Raw genomic sequence first — 19,774 nt, 5'->3', positions numbered from 1 at the left:
ACCTCCGGCTGCCAGGACCAACACGGTCAGCTCCAGGTTCCGCCTTCCGGACCCCGGCGTAGGATCCCGAACCGGGACCTCTCCCGATTAGCACGGTGGGGCAGCGCTGCGAGAACCAAGCTCGGTATCAAAGTGGGTACCCAGACCCACCGTGCCGACCAGAGGGTCCCCGGTCTTCTCCTACCCACCTACGGGTGAGAAAGATTCTTATCGCGGGGTTCCTGTTCGGGCGCCATCTGATAAGAGTGGCTCAAATCCACCCGAGTGACTTACCACACTCACCTATAGTTACTCAGTAAGAAGTCAGCCGGACAGTGGAGAAGAATAAACAAGGTAATTTTATTAGGCCACAAACTCCCATATGAGAGGGCCCTGTCCGACCTCACCCCAAAGAGTGCGCCGAGAGGACTAACTCATATCATCACAGCAATACATTATAACATGGTACAGTGAAGCAAAACACGCCCCTTCTGGAAAAATACTGAACCCCAGAGAGAGGAACAATGGCATCATACAAGAGGCATCTGCACCTGCGAAGGCAACATTTGGATATCTCTGCCCAAGGCCGCGGAGCCGGGCCTCAGCGTCTCTGGTACATGAGAACATTACTGATAAGGAACTTGTTAGTTTCGGCCACAGTTAGCTGAGAAACTAAAAACTGCTGCATTAGGGTTTTTCTTATTCTTACGGGAGGGGGGAAGTGAGCGAGTGTGACTCGCAAACACAGAGGAATACTCAAAATGGAGGCACACAAGCTAAGCTAAGGAAACTGCATATCACCACACGTATAAATGAATAATCACATGAAGAGTAAAAATAACGTAAAGGCATTAGTATATACTTCATTAGTTAGACACATGATGCTAACTTGCATATGTAACTGTTAATGGGTGGGGCCTCGAAAATGAAACCTATCAGCAGGGAGAATAGCCATTGCAAAAATGGTCATACTCCCAAGCTTCTTTATTTATTTGCAAATATCCCCATTCTACTCACCAGGCTGAACTTCAGTTGCATTCAATCTCTTTTGACCAGATTAGTGTGGGATTGTTGGTAATCTCGGCTCCTTCAGGTAAGCGCTGTAAGTTTACAGACGACGGAATAGAATGTTTTTATTTATTTTATTTTCCCTATTCCGTCATCTGTTGACTCCCCCCCTCGGAGCATACCCCGCCCCTGCCCTACCATGCTTACCTGCAGGAGTCACGACTGCTTATTGGCAGCCAAGAATGACGTGGGAGGTAATGACCTTCCCCTTTGAGCAGGGAGGATTGAGTGCTTCTGATATAGTATTGTACTATTATTGTGCACCTCCCAACATGTACCCCACTAGCTCAATCCGCGCAGTATGTGCTTCACACTGCAATAGAAATGGACAACTCCCACCCATGCCCCGTGATTATAAATATTTGCATTGAGCCGACATGCCCTAAGACACAATTGACACAGTCCAATGTACAGTATGGACCTGGAATTGCCTTACTCGCAGGGCCCGATAGGACTATCTCAACTCCACTGGCCTGAACATTGCTGATAACCCCATACTACCTCCTACGGGGGTAGTGCGAGTACAATGGCTACATGACTCTGTGGGGGACTTGGAGCTGAAACAAAAATCAATGACAAGACCAATGCACTCATCTTTAGAATGGACAGGATGACGACGTGACTAGATAAGCACACTGAGAGGCTAGACACAGTGGAGAAGGGAGTGTCGGATGCAGAAGATACACTAGCTCAGTGAATAAGAGGGTGGACAAGCTCTTCACACCCTGCAGGCAAAAATGGAAGATTTAGAAGCAAGATCCAGGAGGAATAACATATGTGTAGTGGAAGTGTCAGAAGCAACCAACATAGGAAGCTTGGAACAATACATCGAGAATCTCTTCACCACTCTCTTTGGGAGAGACACTTTTACAAAGATATTTGTAGTGGAGCGAGCCCACAGCTCACTTGTGCCTATGCTGGTTCCAGGGGCTACTCCTCGCCCCATAATCGCTAAACTCTTAAATTAAAGAGGCCGAGATGCCACACTGTGCAAATCACTTGAGATAAAAATACCTTGAACAATGAAGGCCTTTAATTATCCCCATTCCCAGACTTCACATAAGTCCAAGAGGCATGAAGGTTGTTTGTCCCAGTTGAGAGGAAGCTCCGCGAACTCCACTTGCAATATAGTATGTTGTACCCAGCTAAGCTGCTGGTAATGTTGGAAGGAAAGGCACATTATTTCACAGACCCTAAGCTAGTGATCCATTTCTTCAAACAAAAGGTAGGAAGTGGAGACAAGCGAGTATCACCCCGCCAGGCATCAAATGAGGAAAATGACATGTAGGATGCGGAGTATCAATAAGAAGCCACCTGCAGCTATGAATCAACTTGGGACATGTGGAACGGCAGTAGGAAGAGTCTATTGCTGGAAATTTTGACCATAGGTGGCTAACACATCTCTGATGTCTTAGTAACATACCATGCTGAAAGATTTCCAAAACATTGGGGTATGGAGAGGGTTGGGAAGTTACCTCACGTTGAATGCAAACTGATGCTATTTCTATACCAGCCCTGATGCAGACCTGCAATATGTAGGTGTAGTGAAATATGGCACTTCATGTGAGAAAAGCATTGTGTACAATGCTAATTGGGGCCTGATGTGTAATAAGAAGCTGGGAGATCTGAATGGCTAGATACCTAGGATCATGGCCTATGTATCTTTGCGAACAGTGTTTGTTAGTTATACCATTTACACTTTTTTTTGTTTACATTTTTTTATTGGGTTTTAGCATTCATTACGACAGTTATGGTTCAGTACATTAGTTGCTGTGAAAAATACTATAACAAGAAGAACCAGATAGATATTTCCATACATGAGCATTGTGTTATCTAACCGTTTTTGAATTGGTTGGTCCATGTGTACGTACAACATGTTACTGCAGCGTCAGTGTTGTGCACCTTATAATAAAGATCTGTTGGGGAAGGTTGACATACCCCTCTTAGCGTAATGGTGATCCTGTGTCTCATAGTTATACCATTTACACTTATTGGTGTCATGATGAAAGAGGCCGGAACAGTAGCCTTACGGCCGGTGAAATCCACCCCCATGTGTTTACCACCAAAGGCATACTATAGTTTCTATTTATGTTTAGTTAATGGATTACCAGAGGGGTGGGGTTGGGATGAAGTTTTGCTATGCAAGGTTTGGATGCATATAGCACAGGAGTCAAGTTGAGGGAGATTGTTTTCTGTTGGATACTATTGAAAAGAGTGAAGTGCATTATTTGACTGACCATGACCGATACTCGCTGACCATCGACACAAGCAGAAAAACCCAGGGTGAATGGCTGTAGACCAACCTGGCACATCATGGACCCACTTCCTCACCTGGAATATGAGAGGTCTTAATGACCACAGAAGGATCCGGAAGGTAGTCGCACACTTTAAATGACACACTGCCCCACTTGACTCCAAGGAGCTTGACTCTAACCTCGCAACGATTGCAGCCCGTTTTTGCACAGGTGGAATTCCTTGCACGCCTGCGGGGTCTTAGTGTGGCTAGACTCCAGATCCGAAATTCAACTGAAAGAGTTGTATGTGGACCCGGGAGGCAGATATGTGGAGGCTCTCTGCCACAAAGATAGTCTGGAAATAATATTGGTAGGAATATATGGTCCCAACCACGAAGACCCGCAATTCTACCACACCCTCAGAGCTTGACTGCACCAATTTGGGGGATCTACTGCAAATGTGGGGGATTCAATTGTATATTAAACCTGTGCTAGATCGCTCAAGAGGTCCACCCGATGTCCCGCAGCAGCTGCCAAGGCACCTCCTGGAGATAGCAGAGTGGGTGGGATTAATAGATATATGGTGGGATCGTAATCCCACAGGTGCTGGGTTCACACACTACTCCGCTGAACATGACACACACACTTGCATAGACTACTGGTTGGTGTCCAAGAGTCTGGTGTCTAGAGTCAGCAATTGCGAGCCTTTTCCAAGCACATATTCTGATCATTCACCCGTAGTTTTGGAGTTGGAGCACTGTGGCCAGTGGGCCACCACATCCACTTGGCGGTTCCCCCCTACTCTCTGCTTGACCCAGTCTTTAAGGCAGAACTAGCGCAGTCAATGGAAGATTTTTTCGCTACTATGTGGGTTCTGTAGACATCTTTGCCACAGTTTGGGAGGCATTTAAAGCTTACGTCAGAGGCATTACAATATGAAAGCAGGCAGGACTGTTAAAATCCTTGAGGAGCAGATTGACGCGCCTGGAGGGAGAAATAGCCGATCTGGACACATCAGGGCTCAGGTGATAACACCATTCTAGGAGAGATTAAGGCTAAAATAGGGGAATATCATGACACAGCCAATAGCGAAGTAATACACATGGGCAAATACACAACAGCCCGGATATATGGAGAGGGGGAACATCCTGGGACCACTTTATCGGCCCAATGCACCCCAAGTGGGAGGCAGGGGTTTGTGGACCTACAAGATGAGGAAGGACTACCAATACATGACACAGAACACATTGTGGATAGATTCCGCAGATACTATGTGGAACTGTATCACATACATGTTACGGCGGATGAGGAGGCTTCCATTGGCTATATGGAACACTTAGTCATGCCATGACTAACTATGGAACATTGAGAAGATTTGATAGCACTGTTAGGCTCCACTCAGGTGTACATTGCACTCGTAACCATGCAATCTGGAAAGGCGCCAGGCAGGAATGGGCGCACAGTAGCCTTTTACAAGACTTATCAAGACTTACTTATACCACACTTGGTCACATTGTATGAAGAAAAGGTACAAACTGGCATAATGCCCCCCTCATTGCGAGGGGCCCTAATTGCTATTCTCCTAAAACCGGGCAAAGAACCCAATGAGTGATTTTTATACAGGTCCCTCTCACTCTTAAATGTTGACACCAAGTTGTATGCTAAAGTATTGGCAAACAGGTTAGCGCTCTTGATGCCGGGAGTGATACATCCAGAACAAGCTGGATTTGTACCCAGCCGTAGCATTACCTATAACCTACGTAAACTCTTTAGAACTATACAACAAATAGACCCGAAGGTAAGGACTGCTGCCATTTTCTTAGACACTGAAAAAGCGTTCAACTCTATTGAATGGGAATTCATGCAAGCTGTTCTCTGCAGAAAAAGAGTGGGTGAGCTGTTCCGGTGCCGAGTCGAGGTTTTTTACACAGCACCAGTGGCTCGAGTTCAGGTGGGCAGTATTGTCTCATCAGTATTGGATATCTCTAGAGGTAACCAGCAGGGGTGCCCATTATCACCTCTACTGTACGCGCTGGTGGCGGAACCTCTGGTGTGTACTCTAAGTGAATACCACGGACACAGGGGGCTGTGATTCCAAGTTACAATTTTATCGTCTAGGCATAATTAGATGACACCTTGATTTATGTCAAGAACCTGGAGGGGAACCTTGCCCTAACCTCAGGGAGGTGGTGGCCTCTTGGGCCTCAACATCAATTGTGAAAATCTATAATTTTACCACTCACCCGTCCATGATACCACTTGCATTAGAATTCCCACTGTGCTGGACGATGGAGTCTGTCCGGTATCTGGGCATACAGATTCACACAGACTCCTCTACAGTCTATACAATTATGTATAAGCACAGAACAAATTAGAAGATGTTTTCAACCACAGGATTAAACTGCCACTGTCGCTAATTGGAAGAATTGCTATCATGAAGATGGCTATCTTCCTCAGATTTTTATTCCTGTTTCAAAACATTCCAATACTACCTTCGCAATCATTATTTTTCATGCTGCGATCCCTGATGATCAAGCTGGCCTGGACTGGGAAACCACCATGCATGAAATGGGAGATTCTCACCATGCCAAATGATATGGCCATCGCCATATATGCACCCGATTTTGAGCTTTATTACAAAATGGCACAGGATACCTGTGCATAATATTGACTCTCGGCCCACATGACTTACCACATATATATATAAAGAGAGAGAGATGCAGCGGACCATCATATGCTTCCTCAGACATTATTTTGCACCCTGCATAGGCGTCATGGTGTGTTTGGTTCCTTGAACACCACATTTCTGTCTGGTGGAAACTGCTGGATAGACAGCCTGGCTCCCTCCCGTACTCCCTCACGTACCAGTGGTGCGGTGTTCCAGGTTTCAGATAGGGTAAGGGGGGAGTGTGGCAATGGCATTTCAAAAATTAGGGATTATTAAAATGGGGGACTTATTTCACAGAGGGTTGTGAAGGACATTTCGAGAAAGGGCAGAACCAATGACAGTACTAAGCCGTTTTCAGTATTTTAGAGTGCGACACACATTATGAGACCGCCTGGGTGAGGACACGCAAGAGCCTCCGGCCATGCCGGCACATTCCTCCCTGATACAATCAGATACCCCCACCAAATTAGTAACAAAACTTTACGCTTATGCGCAGGAGGCCCGCAGACCGGGAATGCCTGGGATTGACAAAAGTACGATTAGAATGGCAAAGAGATATAGGCAGAACTATTGGTGATGACTGTTGGAGGTATTGTTGCTCTGTGATTAAGGATGAATGGCCGGCACAGGCTCATACATTTTAAATACTTCAACCGAGTATATTACACACAAAAGACGCTATTCAAATGTGGGTTACAAGACACAACGGAATATCAGCGATGTTAGTGGCAGTAGGCTGGATTTGTACATGTTGCGTGGCATTGCCCAAATATTTACTAGTCCTGGAAGGCGGTCATTCGGAAGCTAGAGGCTATTACAGGCTCTGCTATGAATATGAACCCACTATTGGCCTTCCTGGGATTTGGCAGAAGAATAGATAAAGAAGACAGAAAATTATAAGCTATAGGTCTACTGCTGGCCAAACACAGAGTGGTAATGAGGTGAGCAAGAGGACTGGTCCTCCCCCTGGCAGAATGGCACATAGACATGGTATATTGCAGCACCCAGTCAGATACATACATCGAATTACTTCCACCTCAGGACTTCCCCACAGAAATTTGGGGATCATACCAAACATACTTAGTGAATAAGGAAATGGGGAAACCCAAAGGCGAGATATAGGGACACAGTAAGAGACCAATCGCATACCAGGTAGGAATAGGCAAGGCCTTCTGGGAGCATACAGACCAGTAGACCTAGGACATGTACGACTGTTGTTATCCGAAGTCGACGATATAGACGGGACATGAAAGTGTGTGCAGAATACCAATGTTACATGAAATCACGTCATAGAGCGGTGTGTCAGATGCATGCCGGGAATACAAGATGTAACTTATCTTGGCTATTGCTATGCTGAATTATGGTGTGATGATTGACTATGTAAATGAATATATATGGTTTTGCTTTATCTAGGCAACTGATAGGTACAATGTATTTCACTAATAAAAACAATTTTTAAAAGAGTTATATACTGTGACTCATCCATGTCAAGTTCCCACAACGAATTTACAGCACACCCATTGGGCTTTATCAGATGGGTCTTTTGCCGAAGCATGTTGCATGCATGTAGCTATGTAGATGTCAACTTCATGCAGCTAGCCGGGGGTGTGTTACGGATCAGACTTTTGTCCTCATAGATGAAGTGATTTATAACTCTGTACCAAGAATGCCAATTGTAGTGATTCTGGGATACATTAGCTATATCCCAACTGGCACCAGCTGATTGGTGGCTATGATTCTGATCCTGGCCAAGAGAACGGTGGCACTGCCAGTGGGTGGCGATGTACCATGCCATGCATGAATGAATGCTTGCAGGATGTGTCCTATTGCCAGAAGAGACCTGACCGAATGCTAATGCAGCTAAATAATGTCCCAAAGATTTCTTTAGAGCTCCAAGCCAAGAGCCAATGGACTGGACTGGAAATTGCAAAAATCATACCTAGTGGGAGGTGTCGGTACAATGTCACAATTGATGACAATACTGTAACGTGTCATTGCTATTTTGTGATGTATTCTAATGAAAAAGCAATTTGTTAGCATGGTAACTTTGTATGTTGTAAACTTATCTCTAAAACCCTAATAAAAAAAATAAACCGTATGCAAGTGATGGCTAAGTACGGGCCAGCCATCGTAGACTGCTTTGGAAAGGGACTTTAGTGGATTCAGGATTATTGGCTTTGTCATAAGACAATCTGTCAAGAAGTGCTCAAACACGTCCTTTAATGCATCCACCATGTACACAGCCTATAGACCAAATCCTTTTACGCCATGACGAGCCCAGCTCGTCATCAGCGTGGAAGGGGTTAACTGCTCTATCAGGAATCTCTGCTACTCAGGATTCCACCTGATGACACCTTGTATGTAAAGAGATAGCATGCTAGGTCAAAACACATCTTCCCCCGCAATAATGAGAAAACATCTTTACATTATATTAAACACATGAATAAAAATATTAGACAGGAAAGGAGAAAGGAGTAGCATGTAAAAGACTAACTAAGGGAGCAAGGATTTGCACGGCTAGTTACAAAGATTAAAGATAAAATGAGCAAGGAATAAAGACAAATGATACATAGATTCACATATAAAATTAGCTCATTAGCTGGGTATTGGATGATGGAGGATCAAGAAACCCTGGACAAAACTTGCATGGCACCTGCCAGGCATAGTGACTAAATTGGAACTAATCAGTTAGGTCATAATCCCTGAAATTAGGTGGTTGACCTCTAACCAGTACACTTCTCCTGCGACCACTGCCCCTCTCCTATTCTCCAACCTCATCATCACATATTTTGTCAGGTTCCTCCCACGAAGACCTTGCCAAACATGACATACTCTGCACTCCAATCCCATCTAATACCAACAAATTCTTTTTTACTTCTACAATATTCTTGGTTTCCATTAATTTAGACTCGTCCTTTGGATACCATGTAGGTCTCTTGACAAAAACCAACTTGCCAATCCCGCATTCACGCTCACACGTACAATGTTTGTCATCGAAACGTTCTTTGTACTTGTCCTGATTGGCTATTACTTTGTTGGTCACAGCAGCTTCACCACCCTCCCAACCATAAAGGATTCAGTTTAGATCCAGACACTCGCCCCTTCAAGGTTTGTTAAGGCGAAATTCCTGTTGTGCTATTTGGCGCATTCCTATGTGCCGACAGTTTGCCACATAGGACAACCAACCTTGAGCGGTAACTTATTGTCCAAAGCAGTCTGCTCGCTAGCCCTCCCCAGTTGACAAATTTTTTTCTACCTGGCCATTTGTTTGAAGAGCATAGAGAGCAGTGCAAAAATGAACAAAAGACAGATCATTCTGGAAATCTCTCATTTCATGCGAGATAAACGGAACCCCATTGTCTGTCACAATGGTCTTGGGATCAACCTAACACACAAGTACACTCCTCAGGAACTCTAATACACTCCTGGTGGTGGCTAAATTAAAGCAACAAGCCATGACCCACTTGAAAGCGTAATCTACTAAAGCAAGGAAACCCCACTCATTGGGTGACAGCAAATAACATGTGTATTTGTAAAGCGCACGTTCACCACTACGGGTATCTTGGCGCTGAATAACAGATGTTTGTTGTTACCCAACTCAATGGTACTCATTTTATCGACCTCAGATGGATGAAAGGCTGAGTGGACCCGCCGGGATTTGAACCTGTGACCATGAGGTCGAACACAGGCCCCTGCAGTAGACGCATTAGTCCACTGAGCCACCAGACCCGGTTCACTTTAGATGTCATCATTCCCCGTGCGTTGTAAACAATCCTTCACAAAACCCTCCACTTGCCTATCAATGTCTGGCTTTAAAGGCACTCGCTTACTCTAGCTTTAGTAAGATTTTGGCCCAACTGCCCTTCATGGGCCAGATTGACGAACTTCTCACACAACCCGGCTGGGGGAATATGTCTATCTATTAGGTAGAGCTCACCACTCACTATGCTCAGTTCCTCTTTAATACTCCAAAATGCCCTAGCATGATCTGGAACTCCACTTAAATTGGCCAACCGCCAATGACATATTCAGAAGCCAGCTTAGGAACCGGATCCTTTTCACCTCCAATCCCCACTCTGACTTGTTCAAGGCTGATTCCTTGACCCACAATACAGGAATTTCTGCCTCTGTTTTGTCACCCTCCTTTATATGTAACCTGAACAGGCAGTCGGCAGGAACATTCCTTTGATCTGGCAAATACTCAACCTGGAAGTTGAATTCCATAAGACTCTCAACCCATCTCTTTATCAGGGCAGTGGTATTTTCAGTATTTCTGCAGCAAACATTTGGACAAGAGGCCTAGGATCTCTCCTCACAACAAAAGGCAAACCATGCAGATAAAACTTAAAATTATTCATGGCCCACACACAGGCAAGTGCCTCCCATTCCACAACAGAATAGCACTTCTCAGCTCTTTTGAGTAAACCTGAGGCGAACCCCACAACCCTCTCCTCACCTCCAACTACTTGTGAAAGGATGCACCAAGCCCTTGTATTCTGGCATCTATAATGAGCGATGGTCTTTCTCCTCTTATCAAAATGCCATCTAGTTTGTTTGTATTTGGCCAAACCTCAAGCATTCTTAAGCTGCTTTCAGGAGAAATATTAAACAATAGCAAGTCATATCCATGCTGACTCATAGAGTCAATGTATATTTTTGAAACTACAGCACTATGATACAATAACTGCGCTCTTTATTATACTTGTTTTCAGATAGTGTGTTTACTTCTGAGAATGGAGAGTCTTCAGAAACTGAGTACATGTCCTATCTAACAACCACATCGGTGCTTGCTGTAGATACAATACCAACGAATAGTGCTGATTTGACTTCCTACGCGATAATAGATGGAGAAGAATTTGGATCTGGATTTGAACAGACTACACCCAGTTTTGATGTGAACTCAACACAAAATGGCAATTCAGAAAACACAGATACAGACATTTATACCATATTAACATTCGGCATACCTGCAATAGTACTGCTTCTATTGATTGTGGTGGTCATTGCCTTGGTGATTTGCCACAAACGAAAGAAATTTACACCAGGCAAGTAATACTTTCTTTCTTTAAGCAGAGAAAATGTTATTCTGGTTTTTGGTGAGTACATTGCAATCTAGGCAACGCTCTACTTCCTAAGCTAATTGTTTTCTTCCGTATATGGTCGATAGGGGCTTATATGTAGAATGTTAGTTACTTTAAACACGAAGCGAAGTCCATGTTGGTTGAAAATAGAATGTTTCTTTTCAAAAAGGGACTTTACTATGTAACATGCTAGATGACTTTACCTTCCTTGCACTCCAGAGTTCTGCATGATGTATCCAGCGTTGACATCACATAATCAGAGAATTGCTTTAAAGAACTCTAATGCTAACCTATCTTTCACAATGTAAGCACTAGCCGCTTAGCACTAGCCACCAAGCTGCTGGACAAATCCACTTTAGGATTCTTTGCTTTCCTCTGAACTGACTTGACGATGCATATTGTTCTGGTCTGCTCTGCTTTGAAGCAGCATAGACAAATTCTAGACTAGATCTGGAAGTACATTAAGCTCCCAAGAAAGTCCACAAGAAAACATTCTTAATTCTTCCTTGAGTTATTCATATTTATTTAAAGTGTTTTCGGTCTGTAAATATGTTTTAAATTGCATAATTCAATACAGCATAACTCTGTTTAGATGTCGCTTTCCCACTCTTTAGCGTAGCCCTGGCATAGTAATGGTACAATGGGAAAGTATTGAAGATAGCCTGGGTTTAGGGATTTGATCAACTGTTGTTTGCTTTATTGAGAACTTGGAAAAAGGGATAGTTACTGAAAACTATGTACTTGCAATGTTTTCAAACCAGAAGCTTCCTTGGTATGTCCAGTAAAAGGAACAACAAATAAACATTGTTGACATGCATTTTGCCTTATATGTTTCAAAAACTGTGCTGTAGAGAACAAAAAAATACTACAATTGCGGAGCAAACAGTATCAGGACCTTTATTGGAGTGTTAGGGTGCTGACCCCCAACCCTTGCTGAGAGCTACCACATGCATAACATTAATTAAAAACAAGATTGATTTACCACAGTGAAGTATCAGGAGTTGTGTTGCTCCTGTGTCTGAGCAGGGAAGGGAGTGGACAATCTGATTGGCAGACAGCCGTAATTAAGTCAAGTGCGCATGCCAGGTGAGACTGGTCTCCTACTCTGACCAGCCCGACATGCACAATTTAGGCCTCTTGAACCTGTTCTGCTGAGGAGTCAGGGGAACACAAGAGCAGCTCCATCAGTTTCCTTTGGAGCGCTGGATGCACATGTCCCTACCAATCCTTGCATTGATCTCATGCTGTTTACAACTAAAAACAGTATGAGAGCAACACTGAGAACATGACCAATCACCGCGTGGATTCATTTTTAACTTGTACAGTGATTGGTCATGTGTCTTGCAGAGTCACATGCCCCTATTCTCATGTGTAACGTCAGGGCTGCGAATCTGAGGTTGAAAGAAGCATTCGTTTTTTCAGGTTCTCTACTGCTGCAACTGCATGCTTCCAGGCCAGGTGAGTGGCTGTGTTTTTGTAGTGTGAGAATTACCCTCTAAAGTGTAGTAAGATCAAGCCGCAAACTGGCACAGCAAGTTCTTAACATGCAAAATGTATGTATACATTTTTTAATGAAGACTAGGGAGTGCAGTTACAGTGAATATTTTGTCATTACCTGCATAGGGCACATGCTCTTGTTCTGTTACTTTTTGGGGGAAGGGAGTTTAATATAGCGCAAACTTGACCCAAAGGTATCAGAGCACTTTACATGAGCACCAGTTGCGTGACACACAGACACATTTATTTTGTTAGGCACGGGAAGATTACGTGATTTGCTCAGAATCACAGGATGCTGAGTGTCCTTGCCAACACTTAAAACCGGTTCCCCAGCTTCGAGGTCGACCGCTCTAGCCGTTAGGGTTAGAATTACCCAGTTGATTATTATAATGAACTGGGTAATTCTGAAGAGGAGTGCTAGTGTATGGGGTATTATCAAAAACATCAAGACTAATGTAGTTCCAGTTACCTATGAATTTAATGTGGTTTCCTTACCGCGGACCAATTCATAGTGGCCACCCTTGCATTCCGTTGCGATAATTAATGCAATTCAGGGGTGGCTACCTCTGAACGGGGATGGTGGGGGCAGGGGTGGCATGTGGACAAAAAAATAAACGTACCTTCTCCACCAATGCAGCCGCTGCCGCACGCTTCTCCCACTGCCACATGACTTTCCTCCATCTGCTGGCAGCACCGGAAGCAATCAGGTCTCTGGACTCCCCAGCCAATCATGACGCTGCCTGGGAAGGCTGGTCATGTTTTCCATGAGCTGTGCAATACAGCCTAATGTAGAACATGTCAAGTGTGCATGACGGTTTATCAGCTCTAGTGGTCAAGCCGCCATGCGCACGTAAGGAGGGAGTGCAAACCACTCGCTCTCTCTGCGGTGAGCCAGCCCGCCCCGCCCGACCTAGCTGGAGCAAAGAAAAATAAATTGATAATAACTTCTTGTTATTATAATTTTATTTTTCCTTTGAATTGCTAATGGAGGAGCCCCCACTGATGCAATTACTGCTCCTGATTTTAATGTTTAGCTACACTAAGGTGAATGAGGTGCGTGTATATAAATATTCACTGTCATTTTAGGTCTTGGTAGGTCCTTTTTTTAAAATCACAATTAAGTATGGAATTCATGGAATTAACAAGCCCAAAGAACGATGCAAGAACTAAGCTAATTAAATGGCGTTACATTTTACACTGACTTTACAGATAAGACCACTGAGGCCCTGCTTCAGACTCCGGTGTGAGCTCATTTTTATTCACTGATGGAATGACGCAAAATGACTCAAAAAGAGTGCTAGGCTTAGGAGTGCATCTGTACCCCCCTTAACGAGCTTGTATGTATCAGCGGAGTGTGGTAGCATGACATCAATTTAATATGTGTGCGCGAATGGAGCCATGTTTGACCAGCACACAGAAGGGAGAGCACGACTACTGAATCCACAGGAAAATAATCAGGAACTCTACAAAATGCTCCAGGCAGGCTTGCTAACTGTAGTCATGCTTCCCAGCTAAATAAAGTAAGGCCTACTAGATCTTCTGAAAGTCGTGGTATGTTGTGTGCAGCTGCGGTCAGTGCAGGTAACAGTGGTGGGGGGGGATTTCAAGGGCGATGCCGAAGGAAAATTATTTATTTATTTAATTTTCCCTCTGCATTGTCCCTCCAAATCCCTCCTTAATCGGCCCTACTGCTAAGTGTGGGCCATACACTTCGCTCCGCTGACGGAGTTCATGGAGTTTTGCCAACTCCGTGCGCCGATTGGAATGCAGAATTTGACTAAAGCTCCGTCAACCGCTGCGTAGCAGAGTTTGCCTGCGCCCTTCCCGTTTTTCAGCATTGTACACCCCTATGGACAGTGTTTTTACCCATGGGATTACAATGTAGTTTTCCAACAACCTTTCTGTGTCGACCTGTCGGACATGGAAAGGCTATCTGAAAGTGACTTTGGGGTCCCCTGGCAGGGCACCCTTGGCCCTGCGGCCTACGTTTGAAAGCAAAGCTGACGAGGTACCAAAGGGACCCCCCTGTAAAACCCTGCACTATGTGGCAAGCACCATGGGGTGCCTGTGACAGGGTGCAGGGTTTTCCACACACACCCCATTTCCCCTTAGCAGCCTGTGTTACGGCCGGTTGGTAGTTGGAACACGAGCTCCCATAGGGAACAATGGGACTATGACCGAACAGTGTTCGTTCACATCGTAATCTGGTGGTCAGAACTTCCGACCACAAGTCGGTCGGTCCCGATTCCGAGTCGGTGTTAGCCGATGGCTTTCTGCCCGACATCGTGATGAGCCCCTTAGTCTTAAATATTGTTTACAGCAGAAGATCCACCATTGGGTTTCAATTTTCCATTATTAACTCCAGTGGGTGAAATTTTGTGAACAATGTTTATGAGACAATGTTTATATCAGGTAGTATCCTGCCTAGGATATGCTAGGACTGTACCTTGGTGGGCCCAGGTGTTACTTGGGATTTCCCTTATAATATAAATGTACACATTTATTTTATAGCCTCTTAAATGGGGGTTTAACTTTTGCAGGCCTCAGGTATCTAATGTTATGCATCGCCCAGGACAAGAGGTGTTTCTCGGTCTTAAATTCTAAAACATGTTGCATTATAAAGGGACACTGGCCATGACATCTTTCTTCATGGATAACATATATATTCCTACACAACTGATAAAATGACCTCACTTTAATTTTTTTATTTGGGGTCTTTCGAATTTGGATCTTTCATTTTCTTTTTCATTTTGCATAACTTCTTAACTTGTTAATTCCAAATTAGCTTTTCGAATGTATTAATTAAAGCATACTGCTTGTCTTACCTTTGTATTTGTATCATTCCTTAGACTGCAAAGATCATACAGGGTATTAATCTCTTAAAATAACAACCAAAAGCAGACCATGCTATGCAAACAGAGCAAGTGATTCTGGCCTTCAGGAGTGGTGAGAAGAGGTGATCTCTATAGACGTATTCTGAAAAGATTGTGCTAAGCACTGCATTTATAACCAAAACTATGACTCAGGCCAGATTATGATGGCTGTGGGACTGCCATTGCAATACAGAATACCGCCCGCCACATTAGGATGGCGGGTGGACAGTCGGGCGGAAAGACCGTCGGACACTAATCCGACGGGCTCAAGAAGCCCATCGGACCGTCGGATTGTCTGTAATGCCAAAAATGATGGTGGCAGTGCCAGCTAGGCACCACTGTAGGCATTATGATGCTCCTTTCAGCCGGCCCTTTCATGGCAATTAACCCACCATGAAAAGGCTGGCGGAAAGGGACATTGAGGGTCCCCCTTAGCCCCCGGCCCCCAAACACAGGACCTGGGGGACAACTATGGTTATGGATATGTAAAGTGTCCCTTTTTTGCATGGCGGTGGGTGCTGCAGCCAGCAGCACCCGCCACATTGCAAATTATTGGCATTGCGACTGCCGTGGTGGCGGTTGCATCAAAATGCCTACTGAGGGACTGCCAACATCCTCGGGCGGTCCCGATCCCTGATATGGTGGCGGGCAGACATAAGTCCGACCGCCATCCTAATCGGATCCTAAATACCTTCGAGCAGCTGTTCCTAACCTTTTGACTTTTGTGGACCCCCTTTTAATCATTACTGGAAACCAGAGACCCGACTGAATCATTATTGGGATCTTGGCACCCCCATAGGGTCATTATTGGAGGACAGGGACTCCGACTGTTCACAAATGTAAGTCACGATCATATATAAAAATGTAAATGTAGGAAGGTTGGGGCTTTTCTAAATTCAACTGACACAACCCATCGTCCGAACTGTATTCTAATTGATGCATTTGCACTGCTCCCAGAAATCAATTTAAGGACACCAACTCAATTTTTAGCCTACAACTTCAAATTCCTTCACAATTACAGCACACTGTAACATTTAAAATAAAAATGTTGCTTCTTTTTTTTCACACTTTATTAATCTTTTAATATTATCTAATTTTCTACGTAGTTGTGGCAGCGGCTTCTCCTACGCTATGGCGGAGGAGCTCTGCTCCCACCCAAAAACAGCAGGAAAGGGAAAAAACGAAACTCGTTTTATTCCTCCTTTCCTGCTGAGTCTTGCTGGTGGGACCTGGGGGTTGACCACACTGAGGGGTGTGGTGGCGCACTCCCTTCACTGTGCATGATGGTTTAGCCAGCTGTATCAGGCCGGCCAAACCACCATGCGCAGTGAACCTCTCTCCAACCCCACGTGTGCTTGAAGCAGCGAAGCAGAGGAGCGTGATGCAGATCGCGGCCGGCTGAACGAACGTTTTTTCTTTTTATTATTAATTTTTATTTTGCCCCCTCCCTTCTTGACTCCTTTCCACCCCCCTGACCACACACCCACCCCACCACTCATCCCAAACACGGGCCACTACTGAGTTGTGGACCTCCTGAGTAAGCATAGCGGTCTCCAGGGGTCACCAGACCAAAGGTTAAGAACTGCTGCACTAGAGCTTTAATACCTGTGAAGTTGCAAGGCTTGAAAAGCGTGCACACCTTGTTGCAGCCCTCCATGAAATCCCTTATCCCCCCCCCTTGGTAAAAGTGCAACAGAGACATTAGACATTAAAGTATATGACATTACAGCACAAAGTTGTCCATTAGGGTAGATAGAACTTTCAGGTTAACATCCGTGGCAATTTAGTGTCCCACTAGGATTCGCTGCCATCTTTAGGATGGTGACCTGCTGGGGCCAGGAGATCAAAATGTATGTGATTGCTATTAAATAAAGCAATCCTTTTTTTTAATTCAGGCCCTTTCCTTTCAAGAAAATGGGATGTGTTGAAAAATAAAAAATATTCAATAAACATTCTCAAAGGGGAAAGAGTCAAGTCAAGTCAAAGATCTTTATTCGGATATGAAAAAAAACATCCATAAAAGTACATGCACATCACAACAATTCATCAATAAAACAATTGATTAAAAGATGGTATAAGATTCCTAGTGCAAATATACAATATATAAACTATTGAACAATAGTGCAAGCTGCAAAGATGTAACAGTAAATCTCTTTATCAGACCATGTTCATTGAAGCACTGGAGCGAATTGCAGACTGAAGAAAACAACTTACTCTAAGGATTACATCATCAGAGCCTAGCATCAATAGATCTCTAAATGCTAAGTTAAAGTCCATCAGACCGTGTTCTCTGAAATACGGGATTAGATAAATTTTGGTATATTTTGCATAAAAACCACAAAAAGCATAAAGTGTAAAAGGCTTTGTTTGCAACCTAAATTACAAGGACAGTGCAAATTCCCCAGATTTTTGTTAAAGCCAAATGGGAAGCAGAGTAGTTGTTTAATGCGTCCGTCCCTAAAACGAAACAGCAGGCTCCTATTCCATCTGCCCAGTTTTTTTCGAAGGTAACCCTGAGGCGTGTTATTGGGCCTGCCACATGGTTCCAGAAGGGGCATATATTTTATAATAGATCGCTTAAGATGCTCAGTCTTTTCTCTATCTTTTCGAAATAGGTCATACAATGCCCTTTTTACTGAGTTCTTGTGGGTACAATCGATGGTTAGGGGCAAAGAAAATAAATATCCCTTTTCCACACTTACTAAACTTCTCTCTGCTGCCCTAAGCCAGGGTATATGGTTAGCCCGCTCACATTTTAAACAGTCCATGATGATTTCTTGGGTCAAAGAGGCCGCAGGGTTCCGCTATATTTTCAGCCAAAATAGGGCGGGCCTGGATCTTATGAAATCCTCTGTATATGGAAGATTCAATTCCATATGACAAATGTAAGCTGGAGCTGAGATAACCGCCCCCAGAGCCTTCCTGCAAAATCTGTTCTCTTCGATCTGTATATTAGTACTATTTGAGTATCCCCACACCTCTGCGCCATAGGTTCCAGTTGGCAGACATTAAGTTCTATAAATTTGTAACAATGGCATTATTACCTCGGCGCGTTTGGGTTGATGGAGGCTAATTATAGAATTAATGGCTTTACCCATTTTATTCCTTCCCTGGGCGACACATGGGGCTGCCAAGATCCAGAATCAGAGAACAACAAACCTAAATAAGGAAAAGTGCTGGTGCTTTTTAAAACATTATTCCCTGACACAATTTGACGGATATTATGCTTTTTGGGACCACAAGACATTATGAAGGATTTATTAAAATTAGTACATAACCCCAAGTCAGCCATATATGAAACAAAACCTGTTATTAAAATACGCATTGCATTGGGTGTGCGGCCCATAAGGACCGCATCGTCTGCGTAAAGAAGTGCGGGAAGTAGTTTACCATTAATATTGGGGACATCACCTGTTAATTTACATAAGGAATTACTTAATTCATTTATATACAAGATAAAAAGCAGGGGGGCCAAGACACAGCCTTGTCTGACCCCCCCTGCCAATTAAAATGTTCCCTGAGACTTCGCCGTCATTATTTATTCTCATGCAGGCTTTCAAGTCACAGTGTAAGTGGGCCAAAAAGTAAACAAGTGACTTATCTAACCCATAATTTAACAAAACTGTCCATAAACGGGAACGATTAACGAAATCAAAAGCAGAACTTAAATCCATAAACCCCAAATACAATGGGGCTTTTTTGGCAATGGTGTATTTGGCCAATATTAAATTTATATTCAAGCATTGCTCCACAGTTCCCACATTGCTTCTAAATCCAAGCTGGCACAAAGGGGAAAGAGTCCCAAGGGGACCCCTTACTATTTGCAAATGGGTTACCACCAACTTTAACATTGTTGTAAAGTACAAATGTTTTGCATTTCAGTCGTAAAACGTTATTATATACAGCTACATTCTAGTATTTGGATGGGATGCCCTAAACATGCCCCTTCCAAATAGTCGAATCATTACTTGGTTGTAAACCTAAATTATGATTCAGTAATGTGTCACTAGATTGCTTGTTGGGTTTGAAACATTAGAAAAAGCCTTTTTGCGTTCACAAACAGCTCGATTCTGCAGTCATTTGCGACTGCAAAAAGGCTTCATACATCTAACCCTTAAATTAGCATTTTGCTCCAGCACTTTGCTCATCTAGTTCACTGACAAAATATCAAAACTCAAAATATCGTGGTAAAAAATATCATGTCAAAAATATCCAGCACAAAAATATAGTTTTAGTATAATTATAATGTAACTGTCAAAAATATTTTCAAAAAATAGTTGGATGCTAATATTGAAAAATATATACAGAAATATTGTTTTATAAAATATATATAGTTAAACATAGTAAACATTAAATATATTAACATGTAACAGT

At 43.6% G+C, this 19,774-nt stretch overlaps 1 protein-coding gene across 2 annotated transcripts in view; it reads left to right on the top strand.

Moving 5' to 3' along the window:
* Nucleotides 1-19,774, top strand: part of TMEM154 (transmembrane protein 154) — a 130,478-nt gene that overhangs the window by 52,522 nt on the left and 58,182 nt on the right. For both annotated transcript variants that reach the window (XM_086963299.1, XM_086963300.1), the window contains exon 2: nucleotides 10,662-10,994. In XM_086963299.1, coding sequence (XP_086819425.1) covers nucleotides 10,662-10,994 — 333 coding nt within the window. The remainder of the gene's footprint in view (nucleotides 1-10,661; nucleotides 10,995-19,774) is intronic.

This window comes from Lissotriton vulgaris, chromosome 3_1 (genome assembly GCF_964263255.1).
Source record: "Lissotriton vulgaris chromosome 3_1, aLisVul1.2, whole genome shotgun sequence".
In the NCBI taxonomy this organism is placed as follows: domain Eukaryota; kingdom Metazoa; phylum Chordata; class Amphibia; order Caudata; family Salamandridae; genus Lissotriton; species Lissotriton vulgaris.
Note: the sequence above shows the minus strand (reverse complement) of the source record. Positions and strands in the feature narration are given on the sequence as shown.